We start from the raw sequence: 18,727 nt of genomic DNA on the forward strand, positions 1-18,727 counted from the left end.
CCAACTGGGCCACCCTCTTGCAAATATGCTTTACAGATTTCTTTATACTGGAAAAAGTCTGATGCAGACTTTGAAACCAATCAAACACTGAGTCAGCTGTTTTTAGACATATGACAAACAAAACATGTTTGTATGTTCTGCTAGTAAATCAATGGTGTCATGGTGGGTTTTTTCCAGGCACCTGTCTGACCTCGATAAAGCACAGTGTGTGTGTGTGTGTGTATTAAACCCTGAAGACCATTTCAGAGTTAATGAAATACTGGATTTGCATCAATTGTGCAACACGGCCAAATAAAAGAGGAGGCTGGAAACCCGACTGGCACACAGCAGGATCACTGTCCAGGTGAGATGTGTTTACTGTTTTTAAATATGTGGATTATAGGGAAGCTCACAAAGCTGTTTTTTGAACAAATGCAGAACTTGATCTTCTCCTATTTCTCCACTTTTCTTTCCCCACAGAGATTGGTAAAGAGAGAAGAAGAAGAATTGTGAAAACATGAAGACTCTTATTCTTGCTCTGTTGCTTTTGGTGGTTGTCAGTCAGAGTGAGTTAACCTGCAAACAGTCCGTTTAATAAATATGTGTTTGTATATTTACAATCTGTCCACCAAATAAGCAGGTTTGAAGGATTCTGGAAGTTTTGTGATTGAATATGTTGTTTTCTTGTATATTTTTGATGTTTTCTTTAGAGTTTAGAGCTAAATATGTAACAGGCGAAATGAAATGCCGGTTTCTATGCAATGGTTTAACATTCATTTCTCTTTCTTTTCCTAGGTGAAGCCTTGAGATGTTACTGTGGAGGCCGGAAGATCTGTTCAAGCAAAACAGAGACGTGCTACGGTACTGACCAAGTCTGTGCCAGTATCGTCTTTCATTTTGGTAAGTACCAGCCTGAGTTCAGTGCACTGTTCAGCTAAACAATGTTACCTGGACCAGTTCAGAGTCATTTCTTCTAATAAGAAGCTTTTCTGTTCTTTTACAGATGCAACTTCCGCCCAGGGTTGCTATTCGGCCAGCAACTGCAGGCTTATGAATCAACCCGGACTAATAACTACCTCTTGCTGCACCACTGATCTGTGCAACAGATAAATGGATATCGTGCTCCAACATCTTCACAATTTACTATGCATTCTAAATGTTAGCACTGTCATAATAAAGACAAGTTCGTTGCAATTTTAGTCCACTTTCCCGTTTGTTGTTTTGTTTTGTGATGATTTTTAAAAACAATGTGCATGTAATTGTTCAGGTGACTTCACTTACAATCACTTGTTGCAAACGAGTGCATCATGAAGAAAACTTTCAATCTGGACAAGAAACAGACAAAGACAAGTTTTAGCAGTGAACACATCAAGTGCTGAAACTTACACTTGATATCGTCACATTTTTGTATCATTGTATAAATATTATTTGAGTAAATAGTCCGAAAACATTAGTCAAAGATTGTTTTGGTTTAATCTGCTGAGTTTTCTCTTTTATTGTCCCATTGCACCACCATGTGGCAAAAATATGATACAATGTCCAAAAAGAAAAACTCATTGAGTTTATGCCACCGTGTGCGGTTTCAATAGCTCTTATGTGATGTGAAGATGACTAGAAATTTGACCTACATTTAAAAAAAAATAAAAATCTTCTTAAAAGATGAAAATGTTGCAAGAATGTTTCAAATGTTTGCATTTATTTGTGGATTTTATTTTTACCAATGCAATCACACAAGTAGGCTATTACAGTAGTTGTTTCAGCATGAAAAATCTGACTGTGATCTTTACATATTAAACATCCAGAATTAAATTTTGTCAGTGGTATTTTTTTCCTGAGAGTTTTAGTCATAGTTGGGTTAAAAAAGGTCTGCCTGAATTTAAATATATTTATATAAATGTATATTGTTGCAAAATATGATTTGCACAACTAATCAATCTTTTTCAAAAACTCATTGTAAGTGTGCATGTATACATTATTTTTTTCTCAAAACAAAAGATTTTTTATTGCTCGTCCTTAAGCTGGCTACTTCTGACGTCTTGCTCTCCTCCCATTTCATTGGCTGTGACTTTGCGTCACATGACTGACGAATACAGGAAGTGTTTTGGTTACACAAGGCGGAAGCGTCTAATTTACTGAAGCTGAAAGTGTTTTAAGGGAAAAGCATAAAACGTCGTTAACGAGGAACGACACCGCCACAACTCCCTGTTTACAGGACGGAGTGGACGTTGTTTTTCGCTGTTAGTAAGAACGCCATCATGTTCTTTGTTTCTTTTGAGTATTTTTTTGTGTTAGCCGACGTTAGCATTGCTAACTCATCTCATCGTTATTACAGGCGAGCTTTAGCCTCGGAGCTAACTCCCTGCTCCTGTTGTTTTTGTGCGTTTAGACGGTCGAAGTTAAGCGCAGCAGTTTTAGCCGATGTAGTAATCAGCTTGGCTGGAGTTCGTTGTGTTTTAAATTCGTATAAATGTCAAGACTTTGTTGATTTAGGTTGCGATGTTGGCGCCGGGGAAGATGACAGTTTTTAAAGCTGAGACGACAACACAACAGCCAGTGTGTGTTCAGGCAGCAGCCCCCGTCACTTGAGCGAGGTGCTGCAAACTATTTGGCATCTCAGCTAAATTATAGTTATTATTACGATGCTAGATGAGTGCTTTTGAGTCGCATATCAGTTTTTGATGAAGTTCTGATGAGCCATTTGAGGGTTCTTTTTGTACACGAGCACATAGCCCTACGTGAACAGCTTATTTCTTATACATGTTGAGGAACTGGGATCAAGATGTGTATTGAACTGTACTTTATGCAGTTAAAAAAAACAAGCCAGTCACCTGTTCTTGCTGTACAAGCCTGTACTGCTTCTAAATGACCTCATACATGTAGTTTCTGGACTGCATTTTCTTTTGTGTTTACCCATCACCACACGTTCTGATCACAGTATAACTTGCAGTAATGTTGTCCAGCATATCAGCGAGGCAGGTTTATCAGTCTAACTCAAGCAAATATTAATAAACCAGGCAGTAAGGCGAGTGACAACTAGACTAACTGGTCTGCTTGACATCCGGCCATAACATGCGATATGAAACTAAAGTGTTTCTGGTACAAGAATATCTACAACCAAATACAGCTAAATAGGGATGCACTATAAATTGTTTCAGCACTGGCGATGCAAAGTGCAATAGTTATGTCACAGGAAAAGTACCTTAATACATTGTGCTAAAACTTTCTTTGCTGCTTTATATTAAAAGGAAACTGGCGCAAAAGCAGCCTGTCTGATAGAACACAATGCACTCGGATTTAGGTTCAAAGCAAAATCAGTGAGGAATCGAAGAGGAGCGCTGAAAAATATGATGTGATTACAAAAAGACGCATTTCAGCTGCAGAAAGACAAAAAGCAGCCACTCATCTTGCAGTTATTGTGACAGCACGAGGCAACACAACTAATTTGTTCGACCACAGAAATCAGCACCACAAAGCTAGAAGGCCAGATGTGATGATATCCGAAGCAAAAAATAAAACCGTTTCGAATGCCTTTGTCAGTGTTACACCATCAGAGAGTGGGTTCAGGTGGGGGTTTTCAGCTTTTTAAAAAAAATTATTTTTCATTTTTTAATGCAAATGCACTGTAAAATCACTCCTGTCATTTTAGACTGATAATTCTTTCCAAATGGAGCTATTCAAGTCATGTGGTCAAAATGAGTTTTCAGAATCAGAAAAAACTTTATTTATCCCTGAGGGGCAATTACGTGGGCAAAGAGCGACACATTAAAAGTGAGCAAGAGAAAGAAAAACAACAGACAAAAAAACACACAATTATCGCAATATACACATCACAGTAAAACGTAATACCACACTGTCAACTTCTTCCGATGTTCTGCGGCCCCACTGCCCTACTTGTTGATTCATCTGCGAAATATCGACAGGTTAATCATTTTTCAGTTCCCAAGAGCCTAAGGGGCCATCTTCAAATTCCTTGTTTTATCTGATCTTGGAAGATGAGTATCTATTTAACATTGTGCCTCACATGTATGTATGTTTTGCTCTGTTCATTGACGTGATTCTTTATTTCATATAACCTATTATCAATTCATATTTCACTACTGTATTGTGTATTATGGGCTGCAAGGTGGCGCAGTTGGTTAGCACTGTCGCCTCGCAGCAAGGAGGTCGCCGGTGGGGGCACCTTTCTGTGTGGAGTTTGCATGTTCTCCCCCGTGCAGTGTGGGTTCTCTCCGGGTTCTCCAGCTTCCTCCCACAAGGTCCAAAAACATGTTGAGGTTTATTGGTGATTCTAAATTGTCCGTAGGTGTGAATGTGAGTGTGCTTGGTTGTCTGTCTCTAAGTGTAGCCGTATGATAGACTGGCGACCTGTCCAGGGTGTCCCCGTGCCTTCGCCCTGAGTCAGTTGGGATAGGCTCCAGCCCCCCACGACCCTTGTGAGGATTGAGCGGTGTATAGATAATGGATGGATGGATTGTGTATTATTGTAGATGTGTCTCAGTGCAATAGAGACACCACTTGTAGACCTGAAAACTGAGCTGATTAACTGATTAGTCAAGTGTTATGAAATTTACATGCACCACTTTTGGTTGATGTTTTTCCAAAAACGGATGACAGAAATATGCTTTTTTAGTTTCTGAAATGTAAAGATTTGCTCCACAAATCTTTGTTTTGTTGCATAGTAAACAATCATTCTCAAATTGCCGCTATCATCTGATGTTTTATGGATTCAAATATCAACCAACAGAAATCTGGACAGGAGTCAACAACCCTAAATACAAGCAGCACAGCCGGTATACGAGCTGTATCCGAGTTTTGGTTGTTTTGAAATGTAATTCTTTAAAAGTTCGTGCTCAGGTCTGCAACATGAAAAATGTTTTTGTGTAATAAATGACAAAAGCATGTGTTCCTATACCTGGATCCACTGATGCTTCTTTTTTTTTTTTTCTCAAGGCAACCGGGGTCAGTCCTCTGCTGTTCGGGCCCATCTGGTTTTTGACATCAGGAGTTTGATCTCTGACCTCACTTACCGTCGGTGCCTGTGTTTCCAGAGCCCTCTCCCGTCTTCACACCTCGCCGACCTGTAGTTTCCGACCATCTCATCCATAACGGTCTCTGTCTGTCAATGGCTGGGCGTGGTGGAGGAGCGAGCAGGCCTAATGGTGCTGCAGCAACAAATAAAATCTGCCAGTTCAAACTGGTGCTGCTGGGGGAGTCGGCGGTGGGCAAGTCCAGCTTAGTGCTGCGCTTCGTCAAAGGCCAGTTCCATGAATTCCAGGAGAGCACCATCGGAGGTAAGAGATGGAAACGTGTTGCTCGACTTTTGGGGGACAAAATTTAGTGGTAAAGCTTTGAGTGTCTTAGTAGATGGATTATGTTGTTAGGTGTATGGAAGCAGTGAATATTGTTAGTAATTTATTGGTATGGGCTGCACGGTGGATCGGTGGTTAGCACTGTCGTCTCGCAGCAAGAAGGTCGCCGGTTCGTGTCCCGGTGAGGACACCCGGGATCTTTCTGCGTGGAGTCTCCATGTTCTCCTCGTGCAGCGTGGGTTCTCTCCGGGTTATCCGGCTTCCTCCCACAGTCCAAAAACATGTTGAGGTTAATTGGTGATTCTAAATTGTCCGTAGTAGCTGGGATAGACTCCAGCCCCCCGTGACCCTAGTGAGGGTTAAGCGGTGTATAGATAATGGATGGATGAATTGATATTTGTCCTTATACGGTACCACAACAATACTTTTTGATAACCTATTTTGTGGATATGTGTTTCATATTTATATTGTCCGAGATGAATTCTCACATGTTGAATCTCGTCTAATAACAAGCAGCTTTATAAGAACTTTGCGTAAATAAAATGACAGAAATTTAGCTTTAAATCAGGAACTATGTAAACAAAGATCAGGTGAAGGAGATTATAGATTCTACCGGACAGCCTCTGCCCGTTTATGGTGCCTGACCGCTACCCAAAGCTTTGAAACCCACCCTAGCATACATGCAGCTCACTTAGTTTTATGTTCAATAGGTACAACACGACGCTCATATTAAAAAGATTTTCATTTTTTATTGCAGAACACAAATTGTAAAAGATAACAGAAACATTTCCAGTTGTAATCCTGAATTGGGTTTTGCATGAAAAAGTTATCAGAACGTTCAGGTCCTCTTAGTAGCCTTTGTGGAGTTGTAAACCACATTTGGACCTTCAATTTCTTATTATATTCCCGAAAATAGATGTAGCACCATGCGTTTTACAGATGAAGCATGTTGGTACTACAGATCATTTTGGGAAAGGAATGCAAATGTACCAATCCCACTTAAATCATGACTAGCACTAGGAAGCAATGGTTCAAAGGTTAAGGCTATTGATTATGAGATATGTTGTTCAAGTCTCAGCACTGACAAGTTGCTACTTGTTGGGTCCTTGAGCTGTATCTGCTTCAGGGGTGCTGCACTACGTCTGAGCTCTGAACGTAGCTTCCTGACAACAATTTTCAGGCACAATTGCAGTATCTGTCAAAATAATTCCAACATAATCCTTTATTTTTCCTGCATATTGATCACTGAAAGGCGAAGATTTAATTGTTTTGTGATGTGAAGAATGCCATGAAACTTGTGCCCAAGTTCATCTGAATTGATACCTACTTCCGAGCATAAACAGGAGTTTCATCCAGGAACATCACTAAGTACATCAACCCTCCACTTAAGCAGATTGTTCTTTTTTCTTCAGCTGCCTTCCTTACTCAGACTGTCTGCCTGGACGACACCACTGTGAAGTTTGAGATCTGGGACACAGCAGGTCAGGAGCGCTACCACAGCCTGGCTCCGATGTACTACAGAGGCGCTCAGGCGGCCATCGTGGTCTATGACATCACCAACACAGTAGGTTTATGTGCCAAATGTAACCATGTTGGTCATCTAAGGTCTTCTGTGTGTTGGGTGTTACTTAAGGATTCAAGACACTCCTCGAGTTTAGGTTCGGTGTTTAAAAATTCATTACGTCTTGTCTAAAATTAGACCCGTGGAGGTGTTCAGACTGTGTGAGTGTTTTGAGGTCACGTCATGGTCGTACTGTAAAGTGAAAAGTTGAAAATAGCTGTAATTATAATTACGCCCGGTGAGAAGAATGCTAATCAAGTTTGCTGCTTTATCAGGACACTTTTGCACGTGCAAAAAACTGGGTGAAGGAGCTTCAAAGACAAGCCAGCCCCAACATAGTGATCGCTCTGGCTGGCAACAAGGCGGACATCGCCAACAAGAGAGCCGTAGATCTTCAGGTATGCAGAAATGTTTCAGTTTAATAGTGAAAACTCTGATTTTCAAATTCTTACCTTGAGTTTATTTTTAACATAAAGCTGTAATAAACCTCAGCCGACTCTCCTCTGTATTCTCAGGAGGCACAAACGTATGCCGATGACAACAGTCTACTTTTTATGGAGACCTCAGCCAAGACTGCCATGAATGTCAATGAAATTTTCATGGCTATTGGTAAGTATCGCATCAGATCAAATCTGCCTCCTAACTGCACCCACGGATGCTTTTTGGTAGCGCTTCAGTTTCCTGCTGCTCCCATTCCTTTAGCCAAAAAAAAACAAAAATAAAATGCAGTTTTCAGTGGATTAAAATCACTTTCCTGACATAAAGTCTAGCGGGTGTCGAGGGAAACAAGTTTTTGAAGTAGTATTTGTTCCTAACCATTAGCATGACATAGAACAATAAATAGTGTCTAAAAGTTTCAATACATGTTTAAAACAGGAAGGAAAATTGGAGGAAACTCTCTCTTCAGAATACAACAATTAAAATCAAGCAACCTTTGCAGAATATTGAAAGATTTCGAATGTGTTTTTTGTGCCACATTTGCACAAATCTTTTTCACAATATCTCCTGATACAACAGTAGTAGAGCTCCACATAACAGTTTAGACTGCTGAAAGAACTCCCGATGCTCCTGATCATGCGCTGTCCATCGTTGGAGGTTTTGCTTTTTCTGTGATTTGGTCTCCATGCTGTGCAATGACGTAAGCCTCCTGAATCCCACCCAAAATACCGTCTGAATTTTTCTTTTTAATTACCAACACATCCTCCATAGTTGTCAAGCTGGAAAGGGGAAGTAGAAAAGTGCAGAGAAAACATAATCTTGCACCAAAAAAACATCTCCAAGATGCCATTTCACAATGGACGGACTGTCACAGGACCCCTGATTTTAACTTTAAGGCCTCAGCTATCAATGCAAACTACTGGGGCCCCCAGGTCATACTAGTCCCATGCAAACAGGGCTTAATCAACTAATCTGAGAGCACAGGTTACTTGTTTTTAACCACCTGAAGGATCCTTAGTTGTTTTTTTTTCCCTGACAACTACGAGGCTAGAAGATTTGTCTCCTCGGTGTCAGAGGTTGTGAAAAGTGATTCAACACTTTCTTTGTTTATCACGTGATTACTCAAAACGAGGCCACTTGTAAGCCTTTAGTCCAGTTTGCACATTCCAGTGAGTTATAGATAAAATAAAAAAAACATTTTGTGCAGCAGAACCATGTGTTTACTTCAGTATCTTGTCCAGTGCTCAGGATTGAGAATCACTGGTGGAATCTGTGTCTTGTGGTCGCATCTAAATATCTGCGATTCTGCCCCTGCAGCAAAGAAGCTACCGAAGAACGATCCTCAGGGCGGAGCTGGACAAGGCGGGCGGACGAAGACGGGAGTGGATCTACAAGAAGCCAGCCCTCAGGGCCGCAGCAGCCAGTGCTGCGGCGGCGGCGGCGGCGGCAACTAGCAAGTACAACACAGTGAACTTAGTGAACGAGCCCTGAACATCATTTAAAGGACATCACGTAGCTAAAACCCAGAGAGGCAGGAGAGGGCAGAGCCACTCGCCAGCTCCTGCTCTTAAACTGAGATTACAGATGAGATTATCTGGATCCTCTTTGATTAAAGGAACTTTTTTTTAAAAGAATCATAAGCTAGAGGGAATTCCCAAGATCCCTCACTACTTCTCTTCTGTCTTTCCCCCCCTCCTCCCTGTGTGTCTGTCTGCCTCCCTGTTCATCTTCAGCCTCTGTCTCAGTTGATTGAATACTGTTTTAAATGAACTCTTTGAAGCGTGATGCTGAGGTTGTTTGCCATTTCCCCTGTTTGTTTGAGCGCGTGTGTGTGTGTGTGTGTGTGTGTGTGTGTGTGTGTATAAGCAGCACACACAGATGCACACATACACACATTTTGTACTCTCATCATGTCCCTCTACGTTGATCTTTACAGAAGATACAAACACCCAACTATTAGTGATGCTGAAACGGCAGAGCGATGAAGCTTTTGGTCTTGTTGGCCCCGTTAACAGCCGGTATTAACATGTGATGAGTTGTCTGGATAACGACGTCTGGAGCTTCGCTTTTACACCGAGTAGAGAAAAATGTATTGTCATTATCTGCCCGTACTCTCAGGATGCAAACAGGTGCTAGCTGGTGAACTTGTGAGTTAATGCGAGGACGGCAACAAATGGACTTTATTCATTAACGTGTCAGCTTGCAGTTGAAGCTCGACCACCTCGAAATGCATCCTGACTTATCTGATTACACACACAGACTGTATAAAGGATGGACGTAGCTGCCGTGACGTCACTGCACTGAGAAAATGAAGCCAGGGTTTTGCTACTTCCTGGTTGACATCTTGGATTTTTGGAGCCAGTGACGCAAAAGTCGTCGGAGGGGGGCGGAGCCATAGGAGCAGCGATTGGTCAGACGGATTGAGAGGCGGGCCCTCTCTGCCCGCCCACATTTACCGCCTTCTGCTCGCTTCGTCTGCATCGTCGCTGCCGACTGTCAATCAAGCCAGCCACGCCCCTTGCCCCGCAAAATGTTGACGATTTTTTAAAAATTCAGTATTGATTTATTTTCAGATTGGCCACCTGATCTCTGGATTCACTTCTTTTCCAGTTCAAGTCTATGGGAGCTTTTTGGAGCCAGGACTAGTGGACGTAGTGATATTGCAGGTTTTTGACATTTCCTGGTTGGCTTCATTTTTCAGGGCCGGTTGCTACGTCCATCTTTTATACAGTCTGTGATTACACACCAAACCCAACGAGCTCTGCGTGCAGTCACACTTATTCCCATTATTCCTCCCTCTCCTATCCAGATTCACATCACATCTTAGTGCCAGGTGTAAAGGGGGCGCTTGCTATTCTTGGATCGGACAGTTTCAGAGCCGCTCGCAATTTTGCTGGCCGTGATCTGATAGGCTGCACACATCTGGAGACGTTTCTGCAGTTGTTCTCATTCATTGTGTGTGGATAACTGTACCACCAGAGAGTTGTTGGCCTTTTTTAAAAAAAAAACAAAAAACAAAAGAAATGTGAAATAACTTGTAAATCTTAAAAGTAATAAATACAACACAAGATTCTTTTTGTTTTGTTCTGAGTTGTTTCACGGCGTCCTGTATGCACGCTCCAGACCCTAAGCATCGGGACGGTGACATGCTAATACTTTAGCACGCCCAGTTTGAAGTTCAAATCATCAGAATCTTATTGAAAACATCGTGGTCATAGTGGTGATGTCAGATTCTTTATCCGGCAGATTTTTTGGACACATCCTGCAAAGACAGTTTTATAATTTAATAGAAATCTAAAATGAGAGAAGTAAACATTTTCAGACACTAGATGGCAGCATCACACTTGAATCCAGATTCACAGAGTCCTGCCACTGTTGATTTTTCTTTACATGCATGTGTAGAATAAAAAGTAAAAACTCATTCAGCTGCAAAAACTAACTTACTCGTCACGATTCAGGCGTTTTGCTGGTGGAGCTGTTAGTGCAGGAAAGGAAGAGCTGTTTAATTTAGTGCACAGTCAGTGTTTGCATTTGTCTGCACATCCCATCTGTGTGTCTCTGTGAAAGGAAACAGTATGGAGAAGAAAAAAAAAAAACATTACTGGCAAAGTGAGAAAAAAAAAGTTGTCCTGCAGAGGAGCAGCAGCAGCTTGGTCGCGATGCACTTCATTTGTGTTCACCTCATTATGCCGCAGCTCGTCTTAAAGCGTCGTTTCTCCGGGTTAATGCGGCGCTTCGTTGTCGCGATGATCTTTGGCCTTTTAATGGAGGTGCGTCCATAAAGAGTGGAGCAGATTGAAGCCTATTAGTTAAAGAAACTCAAACATATTACACAGCATCCAGCTGGACTGTTAGTCAAACCTCTGTACACTCATGTTGTCATTTTTTTGTACTTGCAGCTGATTGAAGCTGGTGCAGTCTAGTGGAAAAACTGAATAAAGGATTGCCTGAAAGGTTATTTGTACGTTTGGGGGGTATTGATTCTATTTTATGGGCATTTTAAAACCGTAGTTTGTGGTGATTTTGGCGTTTCTGATATGTTTTTAAAATATTTTTGTGAAATATTCCAGCATTAAGCAATGTTTTTTTAATAGTTTTCCTAATTTCTGTGATTTAAAAGTGACACGATGCTCAAATTTTCCATCTAAATCCTAAAAAAAATGTTCCAGAAAATGTGAATTAACGCCGATTTCCATTCAACGCTGTTCTATCGAGATAATTGGGTGGCTGGAGATGAACGGTTCGGTTGATCCGCGTTGAAATATGGCCAAACGGTCAAACTTCAAACAATAGAAAACGATGTGACGAACGCGGTTCTGATGTCGATTTTATGTCTTCTTTTGAGGGATGCTGCAGCCTCCTTATCTCTCCACACAGATCTGATGTTTCTGCCGTTTTTTCATCTTTCCGGTCGAGCTGAAGTCTTTCTATTGAAATTCCTCACACTGAGCTTTTATCGACGCACTAGTTCTTCCACCTCAGGCAACGTTTCCGTAATATTTTTTTTCTGCACAATTTTGCAAATGAAACACTTTTTTTTTTGGAACTTTGGGAAAAAATAAGATAATTAAAGAGATCCACCCTTCATTAAATTCAGGGGCTTTGCCAGGATGTTCTTTGTGGGTCCGGGTACGATGAGCAGCTCGTGTTCGGGACTCATTTTTAGCTGAATAAATTTAGATAGTTATTGCTTTCCTCCTCGTGAACACATCTCGTCTGAGTGTGGATCATCTCCACAAAAAGTCAAGCATGATGTTTATTTAGATTTTAACTAAATGAATCGAGTTATTTACGTTTTACTCAGAATCAGGAGCCTCCATGTAAAGATTTTCACCCTGGAAACTGGAGTAAACTGTCTCTTAGATTGTCAGACGAGCTGCTGCTGCCAATGAAGACCTTACATTAAATCCACTTTTGCAGCCATTTCAACACACACACACACACACACACAGATAGGCAGCATCTCTTGCCAAAAGCAGGCGGGCGCTCTGTTCACAGTAAATGATTTCTCATTTGTTGAGCTGTCAGTCAAAACGCGTTCTGTCAAAAAGAGAAACTCATTTCATGCTTGGCCTCTGTGAATCATAATGGTGTGAGAGCTGAACTGAAATTGACAGTGTTTAGACGAGGAGATTTGCAGGGGGAAAAAAAAAAAAAGGGAACTGAAAATAAATTCACATTTTTGTTCCACTGTTTTGTTTTTATTTTGTGCATCTCTTATCTTCAAACGAAACAGGTAATGTGGTCGTATAAAAGCGTGGTTGTCATAACAACATGGATGTTCAGATTAGCTTTCCTACTGTAAATGTGTTTTTTTGTTGTTGTTGTTGTTTTTTTGCATGAGAAACCGGTGGCCCAGTTCAAAAAAGACAGAAACATTTCCCAAACACTGGCTCTGATGGATTCCCTCTATCTTCCTGGGCAGAAAGAAATGTCATTAAATACCAAGGGCACGGGGACGCGCTATCTGGATTGCATTCTGTGGTGCAGTTTGAGATTTTCTGCTGATAACGACGGTGCGTGTGATGTGCTACAATAATTGTCTCTTATCTAAAATGAAACATCTAACCGTGTTGCCGCCGCCGAATGGGACGCCGGCGAGGAAGGTAGTCTGCCGGAGGAAGCACAATAAACAGCTGCTGGAAAGGTTTTTTTAAACGTCTTACTCGTGCTGCGTTTTACTGGATTTGCTGAACGTTCTCGTTTTCGCACATTTACACGTTCGCTGATTACTGATGGTGCAGATTTCACATTGCAAAAAAAAATACAATTTAAAGGTGGTTAGGTGCTGGAATATTTCTTGCCTGGGTAAAAAAAATCAACAAATCTACAGAAAATTTTTTAAATCGGATGGAAAAGGTGACAAAAAAATGATGGCAAATATCTGAAAAATTATGTTTGGAACTGATTGAAATACATTTTAAAAAGTAGTCATATATTGTAATGGAGCAAAGTACTATTTTTAAAAGTCAGATTGTTTACATACAGTTGTGACCTGTTTTTTACAGTCAACATGTAAATTACCTTTTTTTTTTCTGTGATTTACCAGATATTATCATCTATCTGATTTAACAAAACAGGAATAATCTAAAAAAAAAAAAAAGCAAAAAAAACTTTAAATTGTATTTTTCTTTTTTTAATCCTTATTATACATGAATTTTCCTTTAAATAATCCTTTAAATAACCACAAATATCTGGAAAATGATTAGATTTAATGTTGATTTAATGACACTTTTGGGTGCATGAAAAATGATTTGTCATTTATAAAAATATATATTTTTAATGTTCATATTATGTACAATTTTGGGCTGTTTTTTTTTTTAAAGATTTAAGTGTTTTTAAAATGTAATTTAATTTAAATTTAATTATTTAAATTAAAAAAAAATTAAATTGTATTTTTTTGTCTGTGATTTAACAGAACAAATATAACTCTTTAAACTGTATTTTTCGTTTTTCAATCCTTAACATACATGAATTTTCCTTTAAATAACCACAAATATCTTAATTATGTTTAGTGTTCATTTAAATACACTTCTGAGTGTAAAATAATGATTTTTAATTTAAAAACAAAAAAACCCAACTTTTTTTAATGTTAATATTTTGTACAGCTTTGGACGTTTTTTAAAGACTCAAGTGTTATTTAATTTTTGTTTTTTTATTGTCTGTGATTTTACTAGTTATTATCTGAAATTTACCAAAAGAGGTAAAATCTGTAAAATAACAGTAAAATATTCCAAAAGTTCTTTTTTTAAAAAAATCCTGTATCTTCCCGGAGTTTATTTGTCTTGGTCCCAGCCAAGAAACAGTTCCATAATAATCCTGTGAGCACATAATGTGTGTAAAATAGCATCGTGTTGTTTTTACGCTTCAGTTTTTAGATGAATATTTTAAAAAATAAAGTATAACGTGTTATTTAGTGAGCTTTAAAGGAGTTAATAGGTTCATTTAGTTACATTTAGACAGAACCAGGCTAGCTGTTTCCCTCTGCTTCCAGTCTTTATGCTAAGCTAAGCTAGTCACAAAGTGGCCTCACGCAACCAGCAGAACATTTTCTTAAATGGAAAATGTTTCCTTGAACACATCGGGGGAACACGTCGGCACAGCTGATGAGGGGGAGCTTTTTTTTTTTCTTTGCAGCCTCACACTTCTCCCAAAAGACAAACTAAGAAGGTGTAATGGTCGGATTTAAAGATCTACTGGAACACTTATCCACGGCTCACACTGTGGGACATTTACTGTTTTTAGTTTGAGATTTAAATCTTTGCACTGCACAGTTTCTACTCCCATCAAGATCAGGTAAAAACAAAAACAGTATCTGGAAAGCATCTACCTTCAAAAGAGTGAGTCACAAACCCAAAACGCTAAATACACAAAAACTAGCTGAGTGACTCCAGCTGTGGGTTTTAGTCGCTGTGTTCAAAGCTCTCATTGTCCTCTTTGGTGAATCGCTGCCGTCTTGAGCGCAGTTCCATTACTGGAAAAAAGCTCAAGTGGACTTCAGTGGCATTGACCCTCCAGGATGGAGGATGCACACTTGAGGAGAACGTCTTACCCAGAATGCATCGTGATCTAATTCTCCTTGGTCACATTTCTGAGAGGCTTTCATCATCTTGTGCCTTCCAAAGAGTAAATGTGTTGATTCTGAAATGCTCCTCGTTCCAAAGCTGTTTGTATGTGATGTAGTTTGTGTTGCTCAGCGTCAAAGAGAAGTGAGACGATCCTTATTGACGTCAAAGAAGAAAACACAGAAAGTCAGGTAATGAAGTCACTATTTAAATCGGATTCAGACGTTTAAATTCTCTCGTGTACAAAAGAACAATTCAAATGTAAATCAAAGAAAATCTGTGCCGCCGTGATCACAGCCTCCATGCTGTTGTTCCCATAGATATAATAAAGGCTAGATGTCTTAAGGCGACGTTTCGAACGGGATCACCGGCGGCCATCTTGCCACGGGGCAGCTCTCTGGAGGAACCTGTGGTACGTGAAGGAAGGTGAGCGATCTGCACAAACGTAAAAACTCTTATCTCGCTGAAATCTTGACGGTTTGGTTTCTTACAAACGTTATTGACGTGGCTACAATTCAAATGACAAAAATACAAATAGAATACAAAATAATTGAAATACTAATTGTTGCTGGCCGTTAGAGGGTAACATAATTATCCGTCAGTGTTATAACTACACCTCTGACGTTTATAACAAACCAACCTGTTTGAAAACTGAGCAAGTTATGGTTATTTAAAAAGTACATGCACCTCTACAACACAATGTTATGGGTGAGCGAGCGCACCGTACCAAGATGGCCGCCAGTGTGGCCGTGCGATTCCACTGGCTGGCAGCGCGGATGAGACATCTCGCCTTATTTATGGTTGTTCTGGCCTTTTGAAGCCACTGGTAAGATTTCTGCTGTCCTGCCGATGATCCATCCTGTAGAGGGGCCCAGTGACCCTCGTCAGCCTCCGTCTCCGTCTGGTTGCTCCTCTGAGTAACACAGCGACGCCCTTTGAGCGTCACATCCATAGACTATATAAAAGATGGACGTAGCTACGGTGACGTCACCCGTTGGTTTCTGCACTGAGAAAATTAAGCCAGGGTTTTGCTACTTCCTGGTTGACATCTGGGATTTTTGGAGCCAGTGACGCAAAAATTGTCAGAGGGGGGCGGAGCCATAGGAGCAGCGATTGGTCAGATGGATTGAGAGGCGGACCCTCTCTGCCCGCCCACATTTACCGCCTTCTGCTCGCTTTGTCTGCATCGTCGCTGCCGACTGTCAATCAAGCCAGCCACGCCCCTTGCCCCGCAAAATGTTGACGATTTTTTAAAAATTCAGTATTGATTTATTTTCAGATTGGCCACCTGATCTCTGGATTTGACCATAAAAACTAATTTTAAAAAAAATCCTGAGCTGTAGGAATGCAGTATTTCATGATCTGTGATCACTTCTTTTCCAATTCCAGTCTATGGGAGCCAGAGCTTTTTGGAGCCAGCAGCTAGCGGTCGTAGTGATATTGCAGGTTTTTGACACTTCCGGGTTGGTTTCATTTTTCAGGGCCGGTTGCTACGTCCATCTTTTATACAGTCTATGGTCACATCCCGTCCAGAACGGGCCTCCGTTGTCTCAGACTTTAAAGCAGCGGTTCTCAAACTTTTTGAGCCACGACCCCCAAGATAACATAAGTTTGTGTTTGTGACCCCCCAATTAGAATTTTTAACATATCATGATTAGTAATAACTTTGTTGTTCGTGCATTATTGTGTTAAAAATGAATGTGTTAATTCCACAGATTAATCTCTTAAATTAACACGTTAATTTTCTTTTGAATGAACTGAATTTATTTCGAGCAAATGAAAGTGAAAAAAATATATAAAAACAGAAGAAAATGATTCTAACAAGAGAAAAAAAGAATAATAATATGGCATAATCAAATCATACTAACAAGTCCGATAAAGAAGTGGGAAGAAGTGGACACTTTTACTTTGACAGCCCTAATGCAAATTTATTTGATTAATGTAGGCTTTATTTTATTTATTTTATTTTTTTTACAATGATCTGGCGACCCCCTGAAATTATCTTGGGACCCCCATGGAGGTCCCGACTCCCAGTTTGAGAACCAGTGCACTAGAACATGTATTTTCTGTTCACGATCCGTTACATCATTTATCGACAAACCCACGTGAGGACAAACATATTCCCCTCAGCAATCCCACATGTCGCAAATCAGTGATCGAGAAAATGAAGTGTGAGGTTTGAAGACGTCGGTTGCCAGATTTTGTCGAACTGAGGAGCACCGCGGCTCAAAATACACTCCATCCTCACTCCCCTTACTTCCGTGACTCATAGCTGTCTTTTTATTTCGAGCATTTTTACCTTTTTTTTTTTTTTTTCGATGAGCAGAAGGCCGTCGATCTGTGTTTGATTGATTCTTTCATCTAAAATCAAAGGCCTCATCAGGAATCAGCTCAGGAGACTTTTGTCCTTTACATTTTGTAATATTTATATATATATATATATTTACTTAGAACAGAAAATATTTCTTCTTACAAATCTAACCGACAGTAGCTGAGTTCATTTCAGTCACATGCCAAGGACGTGAAATCCTTGGATGCTCTGAAACAAACGATCAAAACGCTATTTGCTGCGGGAATGTATTTGCTAATAAGCAGACCTACTGAGTGTCAAATCGAATGTGAAGGTGGATATTGTCGTCACGCTCAGATACTCTTCGCTGCCGAGGGTTACGCCGTTCCAAGCTGTGAACTGCGGCTATTATGCGGCTCCGGCTTCCACAATGCCGCCATTCTTCTCTTTCACGTTTCCCCCCCTCCTCCGTCGTTTCGAGATGAACCATCCTTCAAGTGGCATCTCAATCAAACTTTGAAGTCGAAAAAAACAAAAATTACACACACACAAAAAGATGCTACGTTGCCATGGTGACCAGGTTAAACTGAAGCACGCGGCTAGTTTCCTCGTGATTCTGGTTGCGGCAGGAATAAAAATGTCCCTCCCTTAATGAAAGCACTCAAGATGATGGAGCCGGTATTAACTCTGATGCCGGGAACACGCTGATTGGACTTGAGCTTGGTGGAAGTGGAGCCCGTGGATACCCTGATCCGAGCCTAACAACAGGAGGCTGATTCCACTCCGGTGGGCAAAGTTTGCGTGAGAGCATGTGGCTATTTCACTCTGTGTTGTTTTCCTTTGTATCCAAGCAAAGACATCAGGAGAGCTGATATCTTACACCCTTGTCTCTGCTTGCATGCGCGCACATGGCCTCCTTTATTTTTAGGGCGGCTGCTGCCTTGCGGCGAGGTCAAGCAGGGTGCCAGAGGACTTCAATGAGAAGGACATAGCTCGAACTCCAAGTATATTTCCACCGCGCATCCATCACTGTCCGTCTGACAGCTGATCCAGACGCACACGCCACCAGGTTGGCTGCAGCACACGCAGGCATGTGCCCGTGTCACTGTACTCCCGAATTCATCCGCAGGCATCTGCTTTTGAACACGGCCCAACAATGTTAATGAGGGCTTCTGCAGGGGGTGGGATTGGGCGATGATGGCCGGTGATAGGCCCCCGCGGCACACAAACGGCACCTAAAGGTGGAGGGGATTTGACATGTCAGACCGATACAACATTTTCCTCTGACCCCCTCGGACTGTTTGTCTTAGTCCAGGAGATCATGAGGTGGTAGCAGGTTTATAACGGGGCTGCTTGTGGCCGTACATTAGCATTGTTGTGTGGCAGTAAAAATGCCAGCAGGAGTTTGACAAAGACTTTGAGTGAGGCCATTCAAAAATGTACTTTCACTGGTCTAAACGAGCAAATAGCAGAACGGCTACATCTTTTCCTTATACTGCGGACAAATACTCAGCCTGTTATGGTTGTTTATTGTCTACTGTTGTTGTCAATCTGTAACTCAAAGCCTGTAAACTGGAGGTGAAAC

General features: G+C 40.9%; 2 protein-coding genes across 4 annotated transcripts; both read left to right on the top strand.

Moving 5' to 3' along the window:
* Positions 1-280: 280 nt before the first annotated feature.
* LOC103369711 (toxin 3FTx-Oxy5-like) lies at positions 281-1,788 on the top strand. The gene is made up of 4 exons (XM_008298491.1): positions 281-343; positions 460-545; positions 775-879; positions 983-1,788. Exons 2-4 carry the CDS (start codon positions 497-499, stop codon positions 1,087-1,089), a joined length of 261 nt encoding a protein of 86 aa, XP_008296713.1. The 5' UTR covers positions 281-343; positions 460-496; the 3' UTR covers positions 1,090-1,788.
* A 282-nt stretch (positions 1,789-2,070) lies between these two features.
* LOC103369712 (ras-related protein Rab-5C-like) lies at positions 2,071-15,877 on the top strand. 3 transcript variants are annotated; one of them, XR_520849.1, is made up of 7 exons: positions 2,071-2,216; positions 4,930-5,270; positions 6,701-6,852; positions 7,125-7,247; positions 7,365-7,458; positions 8,605-9,551; positions 15,812-15,877. XR_520849.1 is itself a non-coding variant. In XM_008298493.1 (6 exons), the coding sequence occupies exons 2-6, from the start codon at positions 5,102-5,104 to the stop codon at positions 8,739-8,741; spliced, it is 675 nt and encodes a 224-aa protein (XP_008296715.1). In that variant the 5' UTR covers positions 2,071-2,220; positions 4,930-5,101; the 3' UTR covers positions 8,742-9,611. The 3 variants fall into 3 exon arrangements, 2 of the variants coding, with proteins under 2 accessions (XP_008296715.1, XP_008296714.1); XM_008298493.1 differs by lacking the exon at positions 15,812-15,877 and having other exon boundaries at positions 2,071-2,220; positions 8,605-9,611; XM_008298492.1 differs by lacking the exon at positions 15,812-15,877 and having other exon boundaries at positions 8,605-9,611.
* Positions 15,878-18,727: the final 2,850 nt, after the last annotated feature.

Source organism: Stegastes partitus, unplaced genomic scaffold (assembly GCF_000690725.1).
Source record: "Stegastes partitus isolate 25-593 unplaced genomic scaffold, Stegastes_partitus-1.0.2 Scaffold1322, whole genome shotgun sequence".
NCBI lineage: Eukaryota > Metazoa > Chordata > Actinopteri > Pomacentridae > Stegastes > Stegastes partitus.

Coding starts and splice junctions, on each gene's coding strand:
- LOC103369711 (XM_008298491.1), top strand. CDS start 497: ATGAAGACTCTTATTCTTGCTCTGTTGCTTTTGGTGGTTGTCAGTCAG. Junction 546..774: donor TTTGGTGGTTGTCAGTCAGA/GTGAGTTAACCT, acceptor TTCTTTTCCTAG/GTGAAGCCTTGAGATGTTAC. Junction 880..982: donor CAGTATCGTCTTTCATTTTG/GTAAGTACCAGC, acceptor GTTCTTTTACAG/ATGCAACTTCCGCCCAGGGT.
- LOC103369712 (XM_008298493.1), top strand. CDS start 5,102: ATGGCTGGGCGTGGTGGAGGAGCGAGCAGGCCTAATGGTGCTGCAGCA. Junction 7,248..7,364: donor AGAGAGCCGTAGATCTTCAG/GTATGCAGAAAT, acceptor CTGTATTCTCAG/GAGGCACAAACGTATGCCGA. Junction 7,459..8,604: donor TGAAATTTTCATGGCTATTG/GTAAGTATCGCA, acceptor CTGCCCCTGCAG/CAAAGAAGCTACCGAAGAAC.